This window comes from Wyeomyia smithii, chromosome 1, assembly GCF_029784165.1.
Source record: "Wyeomyia smithii strain HCP4-BCI-WySm-NY-G18 chromosome 1, ASM2978416v1, whole genome shotgun sequence".
Lineage (NCBI taxonomy): Eukaryota > Metazoa > Arthropoda > Insecta > Diptera > Culicidae > Wyeomyia > Wyeomyia smithii.
Genome location: NC_073694.1, coordinates 163,400,842 through 163,418,858, shown reverse-complemented (window position 1 = coordinate 163,418,858; position 18,017 = coordinate 163,400,842). Strand labels below are relative to the sequence as shown.

The following is an 18,017-nucleotide window of genomic DNA, read 5'->3' as shown; positions in this document are numbered from 1 at the left end:
GGGCGACTGCATCTAAAGAGGTGCAGACAGACGCCCCCTCGTTCGCGTCGGTCTGCTCCACGGGGCAGGTCGCTAAGCGAACGAGGCAGTCCCCGGGGGAAACGGCCCCCGGGAACACCAAGAAACGATTGGTCGTGCTACTCCCACGGGAACACACGCCAACCGGTTCAAGGTCCACCGCGGAAAAGGCACAGGTGGAGGCTACGGGCAACCCTTGGACTACCGTAGAGGGTAGGAAGCGTCGGGAAGGTGCGACGCGACATGATGGCGGAGCGGCCAGAGGACCAAAAAAGGTCAAAAAGGCGCGGAGTAGGGGTGATGCCCTCATACTCAAGACGGATGGGTCGAAGTACTCAGAAGTCTTGAAGAAGATGAGGGGGGAAACCCAGCTCAAGGATCTGGGGGCGGATGTGCGGAGTATCCGCCGATCTCGCACTGGCGAGATGATACTTGAGCTCCGGAAGGACGCCAAGAACAAGGGGGCTACCTACAAAACGGTAGCTGAAAAGGTCCTAGGGAAGGAGGTGCAAGTGCGGGCACTCACCTCAGAAGTGACTCTCCAGCTTAAAAACCTGGACGAAATCACTGAGGGGTGCGACATTGCACAAGCCCTAAAAGCGAAGTGCGGGGTGGAGGTGGCTAAGGAGTCAATCCGCCTCCGCAAAGGTCCGGCGGGGACCCAGATAGCTACCTTCCGACTACCGTCGGCGGACGCTAACCTGGCCCTGAAAGAGGGCAAGTTGAAGGTCGGCTGGTCTGTATGTCCTCTGGGCATACTACAGCAACCAGACATTTGCTTCCGGTGCTTTGAGGGCGGACATAAGTCCTGGACCTGCAAGGGGCCCGATAGGAGCCAGCTGTGCAGGCGTTGTGGAGATGCAGGCCATAAAGCAAAGGACTGTGTGGAGTCTCCCAAGTGCATGGTATGTTCCGGGAAACGGGACGCCAAACACTTTATGGGAGGCCCCAGGTGCCCAGCCGGTAAGCCGGCTGCGAAACCACGGGCGTAAGGGTGACGCAACTGAACCTGAACCATTGCTTCGCGGCTCAGCAGCTGCTACACCAAGCAGCCACTGAGTCGTTGTCGGACATCGCCGTCATATCGGATCCCTACCGCATCCCTCCCGGAAACGGTAATTGGGTTGCGGATAAGTCCAGTTTGGCGGCCATATGTACGACGAGCAAGTTCCCGGTTCAGGAGGTTGTCTCAACCTCAGAAGAAGGGTACGTAGTTGCTAAGGTAAACGGAGTGTTCTACTGCAGTTGCTATGCTCCGCCACGTTGGTCTACCGAAAGGTTCACCCAGATGGTCGACCTCCTATCCATGGAGCTAACGGGCCTAACGCCGTTGGTGGTGGCGGGCGACTTCAACGCTTGGGCTGTTGAGTGGGGAAGTCGCTTCACGAACCAGAGGGGCCAGATCCTGTTGGGGGCTTTTGCAAAGCTCAACCTAGATCTGGCCAACGTTGGGAACAAAAGTACATTTAGCAGAAATGGTGCGGAGTCGATCATCGACGTGACGTTCTCCAGCCCAGGACTGATCAAGAACTGGAGGGTAGACGATGGCTACACTAATAGCGACCACCAGGCGGTCTGTTATAGTGTAGACAACAACGAGAGGCGGCAAGCGACGGGTAGAGCCAACACTCCGACCGTTCGCGGGTGGAAGACATCGCACTTTGATGCCGAGGTATTCGAAGAGGCAATGAGAAGGGAGCGCGAGGGGGGCAGTTGGCTCCGCCCGACTGCTGACCAACTAGTTGCTATGCTATCGCGGGCGTGCGACGCCACCATGCCTAGGACTCGCCAACCTAGGAATGGAAAGCCACCGGTTTACTGGTGGACGGACGCGATAGCCGACCTTCGCAGTGCGTGCCTCCGTGCAAGACGGAGGATGCAGCGTGCGCGAAACGAAGAAGAGAGGACAGAGCGCCGCGCAGCATTCAGTTCGGCAAGATCGATGCTAAAGAGTGCGATAAAGGCCAGCAAGAGGGCCTGCTTCGATAGGCTATGTGCGAGTGCCAATACAAATCCGTGGGGTGACGCCTACAGGATCGTAATGGCCAAGACTAAAGGCGCGCTGGCGCCTGCAGAGCGATCACCAGCGATGCTGGAGCGTATCATCGAGGGACTCTTTCCACGCCACGAGCCAAGTCCTTGGCCTCCGGCGGTCGAGTCTCACGTCCGACGTTCCAGTATCTCAGACATAGACCAGAGATGGTCGGCCAACCTGCCGAGCATCCAATCCGTGAGCGACGACAGCCGTGTCGAGGCAGGGGAGGAGGCAAGGGTTACGAATGAGGAACTCATCGTGATCGCCAAATCCCTAAAGGTGAGCAAGGCACCGGGACCGGATGGTATCCCTAACCTGGCGATCAGGCTGGCGATAAAAACGGCCCCCGGGCTGTTCAGGGCAGTCATGCAGAGGTGCCTGGATGACTGTCTCTTTCCGGACAGGTGGAAGCGGCAGAGACTGGTCTTATTGCCGAAGGCTGGGAAACCGCCAGGGGACCCATCGGCATATAGGCCTATCTGCCTGCTGGACACCGCGGGCAAGGTGCTTGAGAGGATCATCCTCAACACACTGGTGAGGTACACGGAGGGTGTACACGGTCTGGCAAGTAACCAGTTCGGCTTCCGGAAGGGCAGGTCCACGCTGGACGCAATCTCTTCCGTCATCAAGACGGCGGAGGTAGCAATCCAGCGCAAGAGAAGGGGAATACGCTACTGCGCAATCGTCACGCTCGACGTGAAGAATGCGTTCAATAGTGCCAGTTGGGACTCCATAGCGCTCGCGCTCAGGAGCATCCATGTACCGGTGTCGCTGTACAAGATTCTGGAAAATTATTTCCAGAATCGAGTACTTGTTTACGACACGGAGGAGGGTCAGAAGTGCGTCCCAATTACCGCAGGAGTTCCGCAAGGTTCTATCCTGGGCCCGGTGTTGTGGAATGTCATGTATGACGGAGTGTTGAAACTCAAGTTCCCTGTAGGGGTTGTGATCGTCGGCTTTGCAGACGACATAACGCTGGAGGTTTACGGCGAGTCTATCGAGGAGGTCGAGTTGACGGCCGCGCACTGTATACGCAAGGTCGAGGACTGGATGCGCTCCAGGAATCTGGAGCTCGCGCATCATAAGACGGAGGTCACGGTTGTGAACAACCGTAAATCGGAGCAACAGGCGGTGGTCAGAGTCGGAGACTGCACCATCACCTCGAAGCGATCCCTGAAGCTCTTGGGGGTTATGGTGGACGACAAGCTCACGTTCGGGAGTCACGTCGACTATGCCTGTAAGAGGGCCTCATCGGCTATTGCAGCACTATCTCGTATGATGTCCAATAGCTCAGCGGTTTATGGCAGCAAGCGAAGACTTCTTGCCAGCGTGGTTTCGTCCATACTTAGGTATGGTGGGCCAGTGTGGTCCAGAGCGCTAGGTACTAACAGTTACCGTGGTAAACTGGAAAGTACCTACAGGCTCATGTGCCTGAGAGTTACGAGTGCGTATCGTACGGTGTCATACGATGCAATCTGTGTCTTGTCCGGCATGATGCCTATCAGCATCGCCATCAAGGACAGAGAGTGTTTCGACCAACGTGACACAAGGGGCATACGAGGTACCAGAAGGTCATTCTCGATGCTCCGCTGGCAGCGGGAATGGTCCAACTCCACAAAGGGCAGATGGACGCACCGACTCATACCGGAGATATCCGGCTGGGTCGGGAGACGACATGGTGAAGTGAACTTCCACCTGACACAAATCCTGTCAGGCCATGGTTGTTTCAGGCAATATCTGCACAGGTTCGGACACGCGGTGTCCCCCATGTGTCCCGAGTGCGTGGAGGAGGAGGAGACTGCTGAGCATGTCTTCTTCGTATGCCCCCGTTTCGCAAGAGCAAGGAGCAACATGATGGCTGTGAGCGGGCCTGGCACTACTCCGGACAATCTAGTCCGGAGGATGTGCGACGACCCGGACATCTGGAACGCGGTCTGTGCGGCCGCCTCTCAGATTGTTCTGGAGCTGCAACGTGTGTGGCGGGTCAACCACCAACACGCCAGTGGTAGCTAATTACCAGTCTCCAGGTAGTTAGCTAGGAGGTTATAAGAGTAAAGAGGGTGCATCACGCACAAAAGCCACTCCCCGATGTAATACTTAACCGTCGTTCCGGGAAGACAAGGGCTGGAGACTGGAGGGGTTTTAGTGGGTCGGGACAGGGATCAGTAGGTGTCTGAGCGAGTGTAACTACCCCAGCATCTCTCCCCTAGTCTCATCCCCACACCCTGAGTTCTCTTCTCAGGTGTCTGTTTGCAGATTTCCCCGCCACCTTTAAAAAAAAAAAAAAAAAAAAAAAATTGCGAAAGCAAACAAATCCTAACAATTAAAATTACAAATTTCTACAAGTGTTGAGAAGTCATCTTTTGTGATTGATCACACAAACTCATTATTTACGAATATCTATCATAAATACCTAAGCTACTAACAGATCCCCCTTATAAAAAACGGATCGTCCAATGCAGTTTCGTGTGCAACGTAATAATAAATGTTTAAATAATGTAGCAGTTCAATAGCCGGACCCTGTAGAGTCAGAAGTGTCCTTCAAAATGACACAAAAAGGTATTTTTTATGTTTACCCTAGAAAGTGCGTAAAAACGAATGAAAAGGGTGCATTTTGAGATAAAAAATATCAATGACTTTGAATGGGATCGTGATAATTACGACGTTGCAAAGTGTCTGTCTAAAAGGCTCCAAACGTCGTCCGACGACAATTTTGATGTGATAATTGAAATATTTTTTTTAACTGCGATTTAGTAAAATAGAGTAATTCCATAAGAAATGTCCCAATTTTTATTTAATTTTCTAATTGTCATTTAAGATTTGACTAAAACTCTGCACAGATGTTTATATGAGCTAAAGATGTCATTTTGTAGTATGATTGTTTTTATCTACGGCAAATTTGTAAAAAGGGTTTATGAAAAAAAAAGGGATAGCTACAAATATTTTCAATGACAGAGCGGTTTGCTCGATCGGTGTGACGTCTTTGGCAAAGCTTGTATCTGTCTGAAAAAAATCAGGGCGAAAAAAATTTTTCCCAAAAAAAATATAGTATCATCAATATCGTCAGAGGGTAAATGTTTTAGAGCTCTAATATTTTGCAAGATGAATTTTCATATTGCAGAGCATTTTGCCGCAAAATATCGTTTTTTCCTGACTAAAATAGGACAAACCTGGCGTTATAGAACTGATACCCTGTCTCGAAAACTTACTTTATATTTTTTTATAAAACAACTACAAAAATTTAGCCTAACATTTATAATCATCTGATCATGGAGGAACGAGAGCAAAAAGCTAAAATTTTACAAAAAGGTTAAAAAATATAAAGCCAGAACGGTTTTTTTATTGGTATAAAATCTTCGACAAAGTTGTGGACAGCAGGCTTGTAAACGGTCAACACTTTCATTTGATCCGTAGCATGCGTCGCAGTACGCTTTCAATCGTAAATGCAGAACAACCGTCGCCTCTCACATAAAGAATAGATGGTCAATTGACACTTGCGCATTGTCTTTCGTTTGGCGACATTATTTTGACCATTTTCTGTCTACTTTGTTGTAGTTATGTTGAGAAATATTATTATTAGATCAATGATATACGTAATTTGCAAAATCTCTGCACACAACGTACGTATTTCTAGAGAAAATGTCAAAATACGTTTGAGGAAAAAACGTCGTGGTGGCGAGAAACTAGTCGTTTGACATGTTAGTTCAAGAATGTATTTAGACAGCGAGCCTTGTCACCGTCAGAAGAAAAAAAAGGACGATTATCGCAGTGAAAAGCTGTTCTACCGTGACCATTTATAATTGCGGGCTTAAATTAAACTTTAAATCGAAAAAGAATGCAATGTGGCAGCTCTATAAAAAAAATGATCATGTAGTTCGATTCTACATCTAAAACTCTTCAGAATGATATGTCAAGATCACTTGAAGCTTTTCAGAGTCCCGAGACATCTGCTTTGTTTGTCTTTTTCGTATATGTTTCAGGCAGTTTCATCCCCAGAATAATCTTATTGTTTTGTCTGGTTTCGCATACAGGTTCAACGAAATCATCCTACTAAACCTTCGATTTCATTAGTTCACGTTGACCGATTTCATATATTAATGAATCGGTAAACCCCCCGTTACTCCCATTAGCGTCGTTGCAACAATTGGTCAATTCGTAGGAATCAAAATCAAACGATTGTGCCTACGAGAAGCTGCTAGATATGGGGAATAATATGGCGGTCTTTTCATCGGGTACTCTGAAAATTATATATTCTATTTGGACCACGTACGGTGTAACCCTCCCAGCTGGTCTCAAGATACGATGCTGGCTTAACAAGCCAGTTGTCTTAGATTCGATTTCTGTTCGGGAGAGACTGTTGGTGTCAGTGGGATCGTACCGCTAGTCCCGCAATTGTCCTGTACACTTAACAGTTAGCTGCGCAGTCTGTATATAACAAGCAGAAAGTCGAGTGCCGAATCGGAATGTAGCACCAAGGCTTTGCTTTGCTTTACGGTGTAGCACCGCCGCAAAACAAAAGCGACATAATAACACTCAAATCAGTTCAGTTGTTAAAGAAGAGATATCAAAATGTTCGATTTTTAAAGCTACATACAATTTCAATTATTATTCCTACCTTCCTGTTTGCTCTGTTGATCTCAGCGGAAACTTCAAAAAAGCCAACTTTCTAAACCCTTACGAGGCAAACGTACACAATACAGTTTTTTTACTTTTTTTTTCGCACAAATTTATTGCTGCGCGAGAGCTAAATCTCTAATCAAACACTTGTTTACTTTTTGATTTTTTAAACTCTCTTCCCGTCTCGCGTGGTTTTGTTTACATATTTAATTCTTATAAATTTTCTTCACCACCAGAGCACACACTGAATACACTCTTTCTTTGTTGTGAGAATTTTTGCCCCTTCACTTTGGAAACTAATGCAGCGCTACTGTAAATCACTTGTCCGAATTCGACACTTTTGCCTACTTGCTGCCCTTCGTTATTTTATGTTTCAGCTATACTTGTTGATCAGCTTACTATTGTTCGGAGAGCCTGCTATTTATTGCCCGAAGACCATTGATTGAAGTTTTGACCCAATGTATGTTTTTTGGCTTCTTCCTTGATGCTACGAAGTGTTTCAGCCGCTGCAAGACAAGAGATATAATTACAAAATGGGTTTCTCATATGTACTGTACATATACTGCTTTTATTCGATTAGTTTTCACGATAAATGACACATAGCCATGGACTATGTTTTACCCAAGTTAAAAAGTTAATGGATAGTAGGCCGATTTATTTGTGATTATATCACACTTCGTTTTTGTTTTTTTTTTAATCGATGAGTTCATTCTCTTTTTTTCTGTGGTGTGGATCCCTTCGTACTAGTTGCAAAGGCAACCGAGCCACTGTTAGATAACTTTCAGGGTGGAAAAGAAGCTCAAAATCTTTGCTCTATGAAACAGAAATATTTGCTTAAAAAGGGGGCCTTTGTGAACAAAATGTAACAGGATTTTCCACTATTTTTTAGTGTAAGTTCCTACGCAACTACAGTTTCAGACTGTCACAGAAGGCTTGTGTCACTTTTTCACACTGTTTTCATCGCTTCTGTTTGTGAATACACGTATGACATGTACCTACTATAACTATTTTCCACTGCTGCCATCCGTTGAACGCTTGTGAGAGTGTAATCAATCGAATAAACGATAGAATCAAGTAACAACACCATACGCTTTATACAGTTACCCGAGACGATTTGAAAGGTGAGAGCTACTGTTGCAACACATAGCTAAGCGCAACGTGAGTCTTTCCTCTCACGGTACCCGGGTACCTTTTAGGAGTGTGCTGTACGGTTTCTAGTATTAAGTAGTGCAGTTCGCAATCAGTACTTTAGTTTACATTCTTTGTCTTGCAGTTAAATTTTCAATTACATCGAATAGCATGCATGTATAAAATTTCTCCTACGCTAATATTTGTTTAATCTATAGTCTATATTCAAAGAATGCCACAGTATGTTGTGGCATAACAGCATAGTACAAAAAAACCTTGGTTTTTAAGATAATATCAAGCTAACTCTAATTTGATTTGGTTGGTTGGTTCAACATTTGAAAAACTACAAACAAAGTACAATATTTCATCTAATTATTGCTACTTTTTTAGGACAAATCACGGACACAAACGAGTTGAAAATGTGACTGAAGCTTTTAACATTTTTTTAACATTGGAGTTCCAAGGATAATGAACGAGATTTCCGTACGTTGGGACCCGAGAAGCTAAAACTGCCAGCAATTTTAGTTATTTATTCCAATTGCCCGTAAACAAAAATACATAAATGTTTTGTTTTTGTTGTTCACAATAACTTACTACAAACAAATGTTATTATCTTGAGATCAAAGGTTAATTTTACGTACAAATACTTCTACAATTTGCTATATATTCAGCACCCGCTGCAGAACCTGGTTAAAACTCAAAACAAATTCCAGTCCTCAGTAACCCTTTATAGAACACAACACTGTAACGTGCATAGCATTTTTATTGCTTGGTGTGTATTGGTACGATTAGTACTGTGTTTGTAGTGTACTTTATGCGATGTAGCGTAATTGATGGGAGACCTCGAAGTTGGTATTTCATGGTTCACATAAGAGAAAAGGGATAGCCGACTCCTCGATCATGATACCAGGAAGGGTAAACTCACCGATAAATTTTCGAAGTACCGGAACTGGAAGGACACTTTCGTCTACTTCCTAGCCAATCTTGTGTAGCACGATATATTCACTGACGCAGAGAAAGGGCCTCTTTTTTCCTCGCCCCACTGTTTTTTTCACTCATTCACCCTACACCAATTTACTCAGCGATTTTTTTTCTACACGCAATGGTTTTCTCGTTTGTCGAATCGCGACCGATTCTGGCAATGGCCTGATCTAGTAAAAACTGTATTGCTGTAGGCAGCATGTGCGCAAAAACAATATATTGGGAAACAATGGCCGAATAAACGAACTTGCACTATGATTTTGCACAATGGTTCAACTTTTCTTGCCTTGCGAAGCTGGCGGACCAATTTTTCTTCACGTCTCTACTGTTCGTATTCGACGAACTGGCGAACACGAAGAACCCTTTTCTTTCTCTTATGTGTATTGCTTTTAATATTCCTTTTTGCTTCTTGAGTTTTTATTTTGACAATGGTCCGGGTTGCCCCAAGTATGATGACAGTTCTACAAGGTATGCTACATTTTTGTCTATCCACGCACACAAACAAATCTCGTTATGAAAAATTTCGCGTTTTGTATGGAATTCAGAACATTTTCGGAAATTTCTCGTTTTATGTTGTTTTATATCTGATTTTTTTGGTTGGAGAGTAAATCTCTAGTTGAAACACACTAGAAATTGATATTAATTTAGATTTTATGTGAAAAATTGCGACAATATGTCGAACTAAAATATATAAAAATGCTATATTTCTAATAGTTGGAGCATGATCTTAGTCATTGTCATAGCTCATGACTTTTGTTACTGTATGAAACATAAGCGACTCTATTTAGAAGCGCTATTAGACTACAATAAAAAAACGAAAAGTGCAAAAAGGTTACCGGCAAATTGATGAAAAACAGCATATTTTACCTAAATCGCAGCATGTTTATGTATTTCCCACAAATAAAACATGTTTCAACATCGTTTCTATAACTTTTCAGGAAAGTATGTTTTATAAGTTTAGTTTAAAATGAAAAATCATTTCAAATTTCATACAAAATTGGAAAAAGTTCATAACGATCACTAATACTAATGCATCGACGTGAATAGCATACCTTGTAGAACTGTCATCATACTTGGCGGGTTGCCATCGCCTAAATGTAAAATGGAATGAGACCGTGAGAACTGTCAAACATTTGTTTTTGAACGAGGGGCTAAACACAAGTCGTATTTAGCAACGTATCCGGAATATTTCGTGATAAGGGCGAATCTAACAAACTCTAAACAAAATGAGATTATAAATACCGAAAACGTATGAAGTAAACTACTATCTACCTTCAAACTTAGAGAAAATAATGTATCTCTTTTATAACTATTGAAAAGTGCGATGTTTGTTAAGGGCGAAAACTACTTTATATCAAAATGAAATAGAATGAAGAATAAGCCCTATTTGCTGTTTACGTTAGTGAAAGGCGAAACTTGACTTCACCTTGATGAATGGGCGAAATCAAAGTTATCAACAAAATAAACATCAAAAGCAAAGGGCGTACTCCGATACAATAACGTAAATACGTCGTATAATAAAGGGCGATACTGTCGAGCAGATGAAAACAAGGCGCATAGTAAAGGGCGATACTGTCGAGCAAATCAAAGTAAGGCGCATAGTAAAGGGCGATACTGTCGAGCAGATCAAAATAGAGCGACAAGTATAGGGCAATACCACAGACTAACAGACATAACACGTCGAACAAATTTTCAACAAAATCATCGTTTGGACGATTCCAGTAATTTACGTTAGTAACACTAGCACCATCTGCTGTCGTGTTCGCGCTGCGTCATGTATTTCGACATCAGCGCCAGCGTTACTGCATGTGTCAAATGGGGAACTACAAAATATGTATGAAATTGCATGACAGCGCCCCAGACGACGTTCTCGCGCGGTGGCTGTTATTCGATTTAAAATTTGAAATGAACGTTTTTTGTGGCGATGGAGCTAGGTTTTAGTGTTACGTCTGTTAGTCTGTGGCGATACTGTCGAACAGATCGGAAAAGGCGCATAGTAAAGGGCGAAACAATCAATTCTTGAATATACCATGTAAAGCGATTGAAATTCAAGTTTTAGGTTTATCATGTACAAAGCTAGAGCAATTTTGCTTTTATTAGAATATTTGGATGACAAACATATTGTTCAATAGTTATTTAGAATTTAAATTTGAGCGGGGGCCTAGTGTGGTTGGTAACGTCTCCGCCAACCACGCTCGACGCCTGGGTTCGAATCCCACCGCTGACATAGGTGTCGATGGTTGTGAGGTGGCGTGATCCACTCACAACCAACCCAACTGGTCTAGATTCAATCCTAGCCGACACCGGGAGATTTTCTGAGGCGAAAAATCTCTGGGATCACGCCTTCCATCGCATGAGGAAGTAAAGCCGTTGGCGCCGGTCCGTTAATAAACGGGTCGTGAGTTAGGGTCCTGGATGTGGAGTCGCCTCCCTGGGGACACACGCCACAACAGTGGCGGAACTAGACCGACGGAAAATAAGCGAGAATAAAAAAAAAGAATTTAAATTAGTGATTGAAAACTTTTTTTGCCTGTTTTGAGTTTTGTTGTCATTGAAAGATTCGCCCTGATCACGAAGTAATCCGGATATTTATATTATTGCCACTGTCGCATTACTTTGCAGTTCGCTACCCGCATAATCAATAACCATAAACGCATGATGATACATATGGTTTAACGATAATCCATACAGTCGTGATTATGTTTCGAACTGGTTGGTTAGGTCTCTCCCTCCACTCCTACTTATTTACGGAACTGGGATGACCCCACATAATAGCCCGATATGGCTAACCCATATTTGGTTATCTACGGAATCGGGATGATTCTAATTTCGCAATAGAAACTTCCGAAAATAAAATGAAAATGAAAAACCATAAATGCCAAAATATATTAGAAAACAAAATACCAAAGATGATTAGTTCAAGATACCTGACTCTTGCAGTATGCAGCGGACACGAAGTAAAGCCGAACGAAAGTCGAACTAATTTGATGATGACGGTAAGGTGGCATAAGGAGAAGCGATTTTTCTAATATCCTTGCATGATCCTGCCATCTAATCTTCAATACCCTTTCAAGGTGTATGAAAAAATGGAAGTCATCTTTTTCTAGTCATCTTTGAAAATACCCTTCAAATACCCTTCAAAAAAAATCTAAACCCGAAATTTACCTTTCTGAGTTGTCAAAATTGGTTGGTATGACATCGTGTAATGTCAAAATTTTTGCATTGTTGAATATCCTAGATTAAGCGTTCAACCCTTGAATTTTCCTAGTTTCTTGATAAGTGGTATCTACAAATATCCAAAATTCCCATTATTTATAAACCATCTTTATTATTTTTATTGACCATAAGCAGGTCATGCTATTCCGTAAAAAAAATAACTGGGATGAGAATGTAGGGCTGATTATGGTAATTCATTTTCTATTATCAGCCCTATATTTACTGTTTTACACTAAGGTACCGTGCTGACAAAATCCTTGTTAGGTCAAAAACTGTATTAAAATATTATGTTGCTGCTAAACATAGCAAAGCTCTAGTGCAGCATTCGGAAATGGCACAACATTCACTGGCACTCTCCCGAGCTGAAACTCGAACATACGACGACTGGATTGTTAAGGGGCAAGACACAATTGGGTTGTTTAGCTATTCATGGATTTCTGATGTTTATATATGGACTAAAAGAGTGTAATTTTCTGAGCAAAACGTGATTTAAAAAAAAATTTATCATTGTCTTCCGATTTTTAAATGAAGATTAAAAAATCACTCTAAATCGCTACAATGACAGTTTGCCCATATACCAACTGTTATTGTAGCGATTTCGAGCAGTTTTAATTCGTGATTTAAAAATCTAAGAACAACGGTAGAAAATTCTTGAAAATCACGTTTTGCTTAGAAAATGCAGCTCTTTCAGATGACATTGAAAACTGATGATGTATATTTCCAATATTCAATGTTACTTAATAATACTTAACACTCGTTGACGTCATATTACCGTTGCTGTCATGTTAATGTGACAGATAAACCACAGACTAACAGACGTACTATGGAACTTGGGCTCCATCGCCACAAAGAAACGATCATTCCAAATTTCCAATCGAATAATAGTCACTGCCCGACAACACGTGTCCTGTCTCCTCAGAAAATCTCTAGAGTGCAGGAGAATACCTTATACTGAGAAAACAACCCAAGTAACCAAAAGTTTGGATAAAAGTAGATTTCAGAGCCTAATCAGCCAAGTAAACGATCATAAATAGAATTCTAATCAGCTCAATTTTTAAATAGTTAACCATACTTTCAAGTTTGCATTTGATAAATAAACTTCGAGTAGCGTGCAAAGCAGCTTCCAAACCGAACGAGAAAGTTCACATTCAGTTCGGTTAGGTCGTTGCACAGAACGCTATTCAGCTTGAAAAGAAAACCTCAAAAAACTCAAAATAAAATGGGTACATCTTGTAATTTTTTTAATTCATCGTTTTCCTTTACTTAATTTGTTCGTGTTGGTATAATCCTATGATAAGCATACATTGGAGAAATATGCTAGATCAGAAGAATAATTGCCTAACTTTATTTATTATTAAATTCCCTGATTTTTTGCAGTTTACCCACTTAAAATAAGCTTCGAACTCTCTTCGAAGCCTAGATTCATACCACTGCTCCGTTTCCGCTATAGTAGCTCAGCAACGATTTAACTCGATGTGCTGATTTCTCTTCGTTATCTACCTGTTCATAGCTTGAAATATACCGGGTCTGTCTTTTAGCTTAGAAGTGAATGGCTAAACAACCCGATTGGGTCCTTAAGTTTTACACGATTTTCTGATTTGTATATCATCTGAACCAGTGCAATTTTTTGAGTAAATTGTGATTTTTTTAAATTTTCATCGTTGTTCTTTGATTTATAAATGAAAAATAAAAAACTGTGATTTTGTAAAATTTTATATTGCATATTGCATCTGAAACGCGAATTACAGGCAACTTGCAAGCAAAATGCAGATAACGTGCACGCCAGATTGATCGTATACCAGTTAACTAGAGCGAACGCAACAGAATGCCTTCGTTAATCGTATCTATACAGTCTATCGCGTTCACTCTCGTATGCTGGTATACGATATATCTGACGTACAAGTTGTTTGCATTTTGCTTGCAAGTTGTCTGTAATTCGCATTTCAGCGGAAATTTGCAATATCATTTTCCTTCGATTTTAAATAAAAAAATAAAAAGTTGCTCCAAATCACGATTTAGAGCTGTTTTAATTCGTGATTTAAAAGTTGAAGGACAACGATAAAAATCTTTTGAAGATCACGTTTTGATTAGAAAATGGAGCTTTTTCAGCTCTTTTTTACCAGCTGTATTGTTTTCGACGCCAAGAACATTCATTTTTCGCAAATATCGCATAAAAAAACAGTCTACTGTGTATATCAGCCTTGGCTAAAAAATGAATCTATCATCATTTTCCTAGTTCTAAAGTAAAAATCCAGAAGTCGCACAGTCGTTGTTAGTTTTGCGTTAAATCACGGTTGTGTTTTTTCGACAGTTGTTGGCAACACTGCGCCCAGTATCTGTAATAATATCGCCCAGCACTATATTATTTGGTCGATTTTTGGACAAACGTCAGTCAGAGTCGCGCACCATCATTCGACACACTCACAGAAATAAGAGCAGCGGTAGTGTATAGTACGTCCAGACTGGACTTAAAAGTGGTCAACGCATCAGCGGAAGATCAACGAGACGAAGGTGAAAGCAAGAGTAAGTTGAAAATTGTAGAGCTATTTGTTCATCACATTATTGTTGCAGTTGAAATTATTGTTTTCGCAGGAAATTTCAAGGTGGATCGTAAATAAATCGCCATTAAACCGTTCCAGCAGAGTCTAGGGAAGGTCAAGTCACTTCACAACATACTGACCATCCGTGAAACTAATTGACCGGCTTGAGTTTCGCACAGAGGCGGTGGTGACCTTTATTTGCAAAAAATGGTAAGCGCGAAGTCTTTATTTCTAGTTATAATATGGGAAAATGTGTGCCACTTGCTTTGATAAACAAGTGTTCAGTCAACCTATTCAATATCGCGGCTTTTAATCGAACCAATAATAAAAGCAACTGATAAAATTCTCGGTGACGATGACGAATGAACTTTGAGCGGCACACGCATCAGAGCGCCAACCATTTCTTGGAAAGTTAATCATTGACCAGAGATTAAAGTTGTGATACTTTGGCCTCTTCCGATGCTGTTTGATATACCCTTGCTTTGACCGGGTCGTAATCAGCACGGCTGCACACACAGATTGTTTGTTTTCATTTGAAGCTTCACACCGTGTGACGTAAGAACGTGAACTTCTTGGGGCCAATATAGTTTCTGTAATATTTGAATTTGTGGATAAAAACGAAGGGCTTATAGTTCTAGGTATGTCCGTATTGTATTTGAATGGAAGAAAGCAATAATTTTTTGATGATCGATCGAGAAGCTCGTAGCCTAACTGCCAACATTAATTTCACGTGTAAAGTGATAGTTTTTCGTTATTAACTACTATCACGTGATTTAGTTCATAAATACAAATAATATCAAGCTTTATGTTTTTACTTTTGTTTTGTTCATGACTGTTTGTTTTCGGATTTTTAATAACTCAGTCAATTGCATTGGCTGAAGATTGCAGTTTCGTGACATGCGTAAAATTGATAACCAATTAACTTCGTACGTGATAAAGAAATATTCTCAATTGTGTTATTTTCTTTAGGTATGATCTGAACTTTGACACAGAGAAGGAAAATGACGATGACTATGACGACATAAATATTAGGCCTATTACAAATTGTTTAATGATAGAAAACTGAAAATTTTTGTTTAGCGTGATATCAATTACTGCAAAAATGCAAAGGTTTAGATTGTAATATCAATTTACTCGAAAGTAACTTCACTCGCCCACAGATACTTTCATATTTTGATCACTACTTGAAATCTTCCTCAGTTTAAATCCCCATTGAATACGTAGGTATTTCCGAAAAGGATAATTTAGTAGTTACTTTTGAAGTTGATTGTAGAATTTAATGGAAACCTTTAAATTTTTCTGATATTTGATGAAGTAGAAGGTTTACTCTCCCATATTTTACATTTATGATACTCGACCTAAGCTTATGGTCTGATAATATTACTGTACATTACATTACTGAAAATATTTTATGTATTGTTATACATATATTTTTCTAACCCAGGGTAATTAGCCAAAAATGAAGCTACCATTCACATTTTCATCTATTCTCCATCTTTAGTTCTTTGTCAGAAACAACTTTAGTAAGTGAGCTATGCGAAGGTATTGACCTATTTTAACTTTGTGTGTTTTGCAGGATGTCTTCATGATGATTAGACGAAAGAAGACTACCATCTTCACCGATGCCAAAGAAACGACACCTATATTCGAACTCAAACGAATGATTGAAGGAATCTTGAAAGTGCCTCCCAGGGATCAACGCCTCTACAACAAGGACAACCAGTTGATGGAGGATGACCGAACGTTGCAGGATTGTGGTATAACGGTTGCCACGGCAAAGGCACAGTGCCCCGCCCAGCTCGGGTTGGCCGTCCGGGATAATGGGGGTGATTTCGAAGTGCTGGAAATGACACCTTACTCTCTGCCGCCGGATCTACCAGATGTAATGAAAAATCAGGACTCGGCAAACGGACAGGATCAGCTTGCTTAATCGGGGACTTTGTAGATTTATTTTTCGCTATCAATTGCATCTGCAAAAAGTTTGTCACATAGTTCGGCTATATGATCATATTTCGTACATCAATACATTTACAACCACACACCCGTGCACACACATGTACATGCAAACTTTACCCGCGCTCACTTACCGTCAACATAGATAGCACTTTCTGTTTCACAGTTTAGTTTTGCTTTTTTGGTAAAATATTGTGGTAGACTTTTGGATGTTCAAAAATGGGGAAATAATTGTCGACGCGTCGGACCGTGGAATAAAATAAGATCAGTTTCAGCCGTGCTTAGGGAATGCTTTTTCAAAGCAAGCGGTTATCGTTTTCTGTATTTTTATTTTTACATTTGTAATTAAATTGTGAATTTAATAAATTAGTGTTCGATTGGGAAACAGACTTTTAACTAATCTGAATCGTTGTCGTCATTAACAACCGTTTCAGGACCATTTTCCTCTAGCAACATGCTATTCTCTACGGTAGCATTCTCTATTTCCTTCGCTTCCAAGTGGTATTGCAGACGTTCTCTGAAAAAGTCTACGTAGGTTTGCTTCTGGGCCGCCTGAGCTGGCAAAAAATGCCCACCGGGATGCACCAAAATCTGTGGGTCCACAAAAGTTTCCGCCAAGGCGATGCTCAGACCTAGAAACAGTAATCAGGTTACTAAATTGAACAGCTAGTTTTAAGAATTCATACCTTTTGGTATAATTTCGTCTGATTCTCCAAAAATGTGCAAAGAAGGAATTTGTACTTTGTTTTCGTAATAGTTGAGGTGCACCAAACTACCGGAGCGAAAACCGGATGATAGAACCGCAAACTCGGGTTTGATACAGGTCATCCCTCTGGCACTTAAATCGCACAGCAACCCCGCAAAGCAAGCCCCTTGTGAAAATCCCAGCAGTCCACAGCACTGTTCGGCTTTCCATGTCTTCTCTACCAACTTGAGACTCTCCTCGAAACCAACCGCCGGTCCGTTTTTATTTGTTCCCTTGAATGTGCCGTCGTCTTTGTTGAACCACCAGCTGCGCTGAGCCGGATCCGACTCAGTGCCGGGATCACTGTCAGGCAGTGGTGGAGCTATATGTGGTGCAGTCACAAAAACTAACTCCGCATATTTACTAATAAACTTCCTGAATGATCCTAGCTTCGACTTGAGACTATCACCGTTTTGCCGGTAACCGTGCAGTGCGAGGATCTTCAGCTTAGAGCAAGTATCCGATGCTGCAGGAGCACCATTTCCGGGTGGTGACTGTGCTTCGTTATCGTTTGCCATCACCAGAAATTGTTTTCAACTAGAACTCGTGTAAGTTAATTTAATTAGCTTTAAATACTAGACGTGCTTTTTATTTGATTTCAATTTAGTGAGATTGTACACATTTAGGAGTAAATTACACTCACCGTACTCCCACTGTCAGCACGACAGCGAATGTCATCGAAGTTCTCTTTTTGTGCTTGTGTTTGACAGTAGAAAAAAAAGAAAACACAACGTATAAACTACCACCCACTTCCACCCACACCACACGCCTAGGCCCAACGCAA

At 41.9% G+C, this 18,017-nt stretch overlaps 3 protein-coding genes and 1 long non-coding RNA gene across 11 annotated transcripts in view; 2 read left to right on the top strand and 2 right to left on the bottom strand.

Moving 5' to 3' along the window:
• The window catches only part of LOC129718947 (mucin-5AC), a 31,249-nt gene extending 22,114 nt beyond the window's left edge, over positions 1-9,135 (bottom strand). For 2 of the 5 annotated variants that reach the window (XM_055670198.1, XM_055670202.1), the window contains exons 1-2: positions 8,724-9,135; positions 6,669-7,176 (exon numbers count right to left, since the gene is read on the bottom strand). The gene's annotated coding sequence lies outside the window, so the exon portion shown is untranslated. The other 3 variants (XM_055670201.1, XM_055670200.1, XM_055670199.1) reach the window with 3 other exon arrangements.
• On the top strand, positions 7,892-8,442 carry LOC129718950 (uncharacterized). Its single transcript, XR_008727092.1, has 2 exons — positions 7,892-8,120; positions 8,189-8,442. It is a non-coding gene; the product is annotated as an uncharacterized LOC129718950 (long non-coding RNA).
• A 5,245-nt stretch (positions 9,136-14,380) lies between the features above and the next one.
• On the top strand, positions 14,381-16,873 carry LOC129726039 (elongin-B). 3 transcript variants are annotated; one of them, XM_055682603.1, is made up of 3 exons: positions 14,381-14,518; positions 14,588-14,745; positions 16,112-16,873. In XM_055682603.1, the coding sequence occupies exons 2-3, from the start codon at positions 14,743-14,745 to the stop codon at positions 16,463-16,465; spliced, it is 357 nt and encodes a 118-aa protein (XP_055538578.1). In that variant the 5' UTR covers positions 14,381-14,518; positions 14,588-14,742; the 3' UTR covers positions 16,466-16,873. The 3 variants fall into 3 exon arrangements, with proteins under 3 accessions (XP_055538578.1, XP_055538584.1, XP_055538593.1); XM_055682609.1 differs by having other exon boundaries at positions 14,567-14,745; XM_055682618.1 differs by having other exon boundaries at positions 14,382-14,506; positions 14,567-14,745.
• On the bottom strand, positions 16,798-18,014 carry LOC129726025 (esterase AAEL000016). Of its 2 annotated transcripts, XM_055682592.1 has the most exons (3): positions 17,877-18,014; positions 17,175-17,770; positions 16,798-17,120 (listed from the first exon to the last, which is right to left on the bottom strand). In XM_055682592.1, the coding sequence occupies exons 2-3, from the start codon at positions 17,749-17,751 to the stop codon at positions 16,885-16,887; spliced, it is 813 nt and encodes a 270-aa protein (XP_055538567.1). In that variant the 5' UTR covers positions 17,752-17,770; positions 17,877-18,014; the 3' UTR covers positions 16,798-16,884. The 2 variants fall into 2 exon arrangements, with proteins under 2 accessions (XP_055538567.1, XP_055538560.1); XM_055682585.1 differs by lacking the exon at positions 17,877-18,014 and having other exon boundaries at positions 17,175-17,870.
• Between the last annotated feature and the right edge of the window lie 3 nt (positions 18,015-18,017).